General features: G+C 40.6%; 1 protein-coding gene and 1 long non-coding RNA gene across 2 annotated transcripts in view; one reads left to right on the top strand and one right to left on the bottom strand.

The window, feature by feature from the left end:
- LOC134801905 (uncharacterized) overlaps nt 1-6,138 on the bottom strand; it is a 537,245-nt gene that overhangs the window by 492,950 nt on the left and 38,157 nt on the right. The window lies entirely within an intron of this gene.
- Nucleotides 323-6,138, top strand: part of LOC134801884 (uncharacterized) — a 95,746-nt gene continuing 89,930 nt past the window's right edge. Inside the window, exon 1 of the mRNA XM_063774536.1 lies at nt 323-2,362. Within this exon, the coding sequence (XP_063630606.1) occupies nt 580-2,362 (1,783 nt within the window). The 5' untranslated portion in view covers nt 323-579. The remainder of the gene's footprint in view (nt 2,363-6,138) is intronic.

Genomic DNA, 6,138 nt, shown 5'->3' with positions numbered 1-6,138 from the left:
ATGGAAATTTCAATTTTAGTGTGAGTAAAAAATCAATAATAAGTAATAGAATATCGCCATTGAAAACATCAGCTGCGTAGACCTGGAGCCATTTTTGACAGTAGACATTTGTAAATGTTACTATTAGAATGGAATCGAAAAAAAAAGGTTTCATAAAATATATAAAATTTGGACATATTTAACGATACATAATATGTATAAAAATGGTTTAAATTATGAAATAAATAAACATAGTCATAATAAACACAATTGGTTATAATAAATAATAGGGTTGCCTACAACATAAAACCATAATGTAAAAGAAAACACTTCCCAGTTTCATTTTGAACGTCACAAACATCTGTCATGTCGTATATATTTATCCGCTGGCCACTGTCGCGATAGTAGGCGGAGTTTATAATTATTAAATTTTTTAGCTCTAACCATGTTCTCGTTCCACTTTTCGATAAAATTCTAGATATATAATTTTCGCGTTTTGTGCTGTGATCGTTACGTCGACGGTGAAGTGAAACAAAGGCTGTGCTAATCGTTGATAATTTCGTATGATGTCACAACTATATCGCGTGAATCCTTGAAAATATGAGTGTTAGTGTTGAAGCGGACGCGTCCAGCCCTCTGTCGGAGGGTCAGAGCGCGGGGTTGGACCATACTGGGTCGAAGTCATCATCCGATAGTCCAAGTCTCGATACGACGACCGAGAATGGTGAGGCAGGTCAGGGCGCCGCGAAATCGGAGCCGAGCACGCCCAAGCCTCACCCCATGGCCTTCACGATCGACTTCGGGGCTTCCAAGCCAGTTGATAATCGCAGGCTCGAGGAACTGGCGAAAAAATCGCAGGCAAGGCATCAGAGGGTGCAGTCCATGTCAGCTGGCTTGACACGACCCAGCTCTACGGCTCAGAAGCCTCCCATGAGCGCTAAGCTGCCTCGGAAAGCCCAAGGATACAACTCTGAGGGCTACTTCTCCTCAGATCAGGAAGACAGCTGCTTGTCTGGTTCAGTAAAGCTTCGAAGTAGTCCATTAGCCCAAGATAAAGCCCAATTCATCACCAGTCCCGTTACAAACAGACATATCAAGTCACCCATCCATGATATTCAGCCTAAGAAAATGTCCAAAAGTCCTATAGTTGATAGTATCATGTCCAGGAGTGACAACTTCACGTCCCGACAAGGTTTGAATCTGCCATTGAAGAGTGCAAACAGTTCCTACTTGAGAGACGTCCATAGAACGCCAAGTTACGGTACCTTGAATCTATCTTCTAGTTATCAACGGCCGATGCCAAATATAATAGACCAGAGTCCTGAAGGGGTGCTATTAACTGATATTTCTAGTCCGGAGTTAGATATTTTGACCCCGGACAATGGTTTATCAACTCCAGAGAAGAGTCCACTACGCAAAGTCCGAGCCCAGTCTGAAACTCCAGATTTGTTGTTTAAAAAATGTAATTCTAAAGTTGAGCCCTTGTACATTGATGATGAGGTTGACGGACAGTCAAATTCTTCTACCGGTACATACACTATTGAAGGAGATAACTATACAGAGGAACAGAAAGCTAGAATGAGCATAGACAGGACTTTTGGTAGCTCAATGAATGATACGATAGAGGAAGTCTTCAGGCCAAGTAGCGAAAGAGACCCAGAACTAGTATTTGATTATCCAAACAGGGTTATAACAAAAGAACCTAGAAGAGATTCCTTGCGAAGTCCAAATCTAAATGAAACTTTTGAATTCCCGAAAGTCGCTAAAGACAAAAATGTTCTAGAAATCTCATGTTGCTACGAATCGCCATCAGAAACCGATTTGGCCACACAAACTTCCAAACAGATCAAATCTACTCGTAGTTACTTAGAGAAAATCAAGAATCGGGTCCGAACAATCACAGAGAAGACTTTTGCTAAGTCCCCTCCGAAGCATGGTGATGAGGTAGATGTTGGTAGCTTTACCTCAGTCACTACCTCAGGTGTTTTAAGCTCTAAATATCCAGTAAAACTAGAAATCCCTGTCCGTAGACGTTGTAGCCTAACCAAGTCCGAAATAGATCAAACAGACTACATCCACCGATTGTCCAGAGAAGCTTCAGTACCAGTTTCTTTGCCAAGCAACAAGCCTCTAGAAGCCAAATTTGAGAGCACCGCCCTTAAAAACGCTCAAAAAGCTTTAAGGGATGACCAAATGTCTGACCAAGTAGTGGGACTGTCCTATTTAAGCTTGAACAGATGCAAGGGTGACAAGACGTGGATACAGGACTGGGCGGAGAGTGTTAAGAAGTACAATAACCACACGTTGGGGAGGAAGGAGGACTTGAATGGGACTTTTACTGTGGACGACGAGCGGCCGCCTATCAGCCCGCGACACGTTAAACGTGAGTAGACCTTGTCATGTTTGTTTAAGGTTGAATTTCGTCTGGCGAATGTTTTGGTACGTTTTTACGTACGTGATTATCCGTCTTTTTCTAACTGTATTAATTAGAGAGGGACAGATCTATCTTGCGGCCGAGAAACTGTCGCGGCGCTCCTTTGCTAAGCCTACAGACCTAGGTATAATAGTTATAATTATCACTTAGCAGCCTTTCGAATATTGAATCGTATGAAATAATTTAGTTTGTGCAAGAACAAGTTCCGAAGTTTAAAATACAAATTTTGAAACATGCAGAAGTGGACCTTATCACCACTCAATAAGGTTTTAGAAACGTCATTTTCAGTTACAAAATTTCGTCATAGGTACTTTAACTAGAAAATGTCAGTAACACTAACAACCATTGTTCGTATTTTGTCAAACCAGCAAACCACAGCCCTAGAATTGAGCAATCTATAGTTAGGAACTTTATCTTTGATCAGTGATCACTTAACCCACTTCGATAATGTTTTGGCTCAGAACAGTTAGTTTTTAGGATAACCTTCGTTGTGCAAAACTTCTTTAATGCTAACGGGTACGTTTGTTAGTGCAGGAATTATGAAATTTTATATTAAAGTTGTACCTATTAATACTGTACGCAAGGCAAGGGCATGGTATGTAAATAAGTACCTATTTCTTCATATTTCTTTAGGTACGAATTATTTACGAAAAACTAAAAAATAAACCTTTATACCCCCTCCCCCCAGTTAGTTTCACCCCCTTACTGATGGGTATCAGTCGGGTCTATATTGTTTCCCAAATAGTTATAAGTCATAATGTATTGTTTGTCCGAATTTTCGTTAGTCATAATTGGTTTTTCTCAGAAACGCGTAACTTTTCAGGATTGCCATAAAACAAACCTAACCTAACCTATCTATAGAATAGAATAACCTTACGAAAATCCTGAAAGTTAACGGTTTCAGTTTTATGACTAACGAGAATATGACAACAGTACATTATGGCTTAAAACTTTATGGGAAACAAAGGGACCCACCCCGTATCGGTCATGTTGTAGGATGTTGTTTACTATGTCAAAATTTTCTTATACACATATTTATACACAATAATAAAATCTTCCCCTAATTGGCAGTTTCCGTATGGTGCTCACCATATTTGGGATAAAAGGATAAAAAAAAGACTAAATAACACAAAGCCGTGACGAGTGGCGAAAGACAGGGGAGGCCTTTGCCCAGCAGTGGGACACAATATACGCTATTAAAAAAAAAACTAAATAGGATAGCGTGCTTTCCCTGCATGCAATTGTTCGTGAACTGACCACGGAAGCGTAATAAACAAACTTTCCTATTCATTATATTACTTTATAAACAATTACTCATATCTAAACTATATCTTAATTTCGCAAAGGCGCCCTTCGGAAATGCGCCTTAATAGTTTACAGCAAGGTTGAGAATGGATTGCGGCACGTTATCTGCATCGAGATAAGAGTGCACCGTCGTGACGTCATGCGTTACTTCACTGATAATACTTAGGTGTACTTGTATTGTGTTTTATACAAATGTACATACGTTGTAACATCAATAAATATGTAGATTATGTAGTATACAATAGGTACATACAGATAGTGAAAGCCGTCCTGAACAGAGTGAAGGAAAAAATAAGTTGTTTTTTCTTCCTCGCGTTATCCCGGCATTTTGCCACGGCTCATGAGAGCCTGGGGTCCGCTTGACGAGTAATCCCATGATTTGACGTAGGCACTAGTTTTTACGAAAGCGACTGCTATCTGACCTTGCAACCCAGAGGGGAAACTAGGCCTTATTGGGATTAGTCCGGTTTCCTCACGATGTTTTCCTTCACCGAAAAGCGACTGGCAAATATCAAATGATATTTCGTACATAAGCTCCGAAAAACTCATTGGTACGCGCCGGGGTTTGAACCCGCGACCTCCGGATTGAAAGTCGCACGCTCTTACCGCTAGTCCATCAGTGCTGTTTCGCTAGGCCATCGGTACTTTTAAAGGAAAAGATAAGTTTAATGAGCATTATTAAAAATAGAAGAGGAAAAATGATAGGCCACCTACGACACGTCCACTTCATCAGAAACATCATAGAAGGGAAAATAAGTAAATGGAAGGAGAGGGAGGGGAAGACCAAGGAAAAGTTATATGAGCCAAGTAAAGGAGCATGTAGAGGCCGTGGCGTACCAGGACACTAAAGGGCTGGCTTCGGACCGACCAAGGTGGAGACAACTTCATCACGCACCACTGACAAGAGCCCAGTTCATAAATTAAATGATGATGAGATTGTGATGGTGCAAGGTGAAAACTGAATTAGTCGCGAATGAGAAATGTTTATCTAACTGCAAAACTGACTTTCGGATACCTACGTAAACCGATACATAAATTAATTATTTTAATCCCAATGTTAATTTGTTACTAAATTATTGGTTACCTTACCTCACGGAATGTTTATCTCGCTCTCAGATTTGGAACTATACTCTGTATCTTTAGGTATTTAAATAAAAGTAAACAAAATCAACCCTCAAATGGCTCCCTAAGCCAGTTGAGGGTAGATGAAAACATTACATGATCAAATAATGTAGGTTAAAGTCAGGTTGTTTAGTGACAGACCAGGCGGTTTTGTATTTGGTTGGTTAACCAATAAATGTTATAACTACCCGAAAATTTAAAAATTGTTCGTTTACTTTTATTTAAATACCTAAAGATGCAGACTATAAGTAGGTATTTAATATCGACTCAAATCATCGAAGGCGTTGAAAAAAAAGTCGAATCGAGAAATCTCATTTTAGTGCGTACATTTCAATTGTAGACAGTAGAAATATGTAAATTGCCAATAACTGACCTAAATAGGAAATCAGCGGAAGCGCTGCATATAGAACATGTGATATGATATTGATAACATATACTTAAGAGCAAAATAAAACTGGTCACTCTGTACAGAAATTTCCGCACATAAATAGGAAATTGCCAGCCAGTGTAATGTAAACAAGCGAGCGAAGTGAGGCCATACACTCGTAGTAATACAAGGCTAGCAGAAGCAGAGAATACATTAATCATTACGCATAAATAAGGGTTTTATATCCCAGACAATAAAATAATAGTATGATAGACCAACTTATTACGCAGTCGTCCTGTTGATACAAAAACCAAATTTGTACTAAAATGTCAGATCGGTTGAAATATGAAACAAGGTTTCGTGTTTTTCCCGTTAAAAAAAAAACCATATATCGACATGTCGTCAACATGTGCATCTTGCGCATCCTCACCTACGGTGCCCAAACTTGATCACTAACTGAGGCGCAGAAATCCCGGCTCAAGGTTTGCCAAAGGGAAATGGAGCGAAGTATCCTGGGTGTCCGAAGACAGATCTGACAGGGTGAGGAACACAGAGCTTCGCTCCAAAACTCGAGTCGTTGATGTTGGGGTGAAGACCGCCTGGCTAAAGTAGGACTGGGCTGGACATGTCTGCCGGATGCATGATGAGAGATGGGCCAAAATAGCCACTAGCTGGCATCCCCAGGGTAGTCGTGGCAGAGGCAGACCGAGAAGAGATGGCGGGACGACTTGGATGCATTCCAGCGGGATTGGCAGGATCTTGCTCAGCACAGGGAGGATTAGAAAGGGAGACTTGCTCAGCACAGGGAGGATTGGAAAGGGAGAGGGGAGGCCTTTGCCCAGCAGTGGGACACACAGGTTTTTGCCATAAATGCGCGAAAATACGACCAAGATCCGTTTATGTTTTACGTTTTAGTTTTTATGTACCAGTG

The sequence above is a fragment of the Cydia splendana genome, chromosome 23 (genome assembly GCF_910591565.1).
Source record: "Cydia splendana chromosome 23, ilCydSple1.2, whole genome shotgun sequence".
Taxonomy (NCBI): Eukaryota; Metazoa; Arthropoda; class Insecta; order Lepidoptera; family Tortricidae; genus Cydia; species Cydia splendana.
This window is presented reverse-complemented; position numbering and strand designations above follow the sequence as displayed.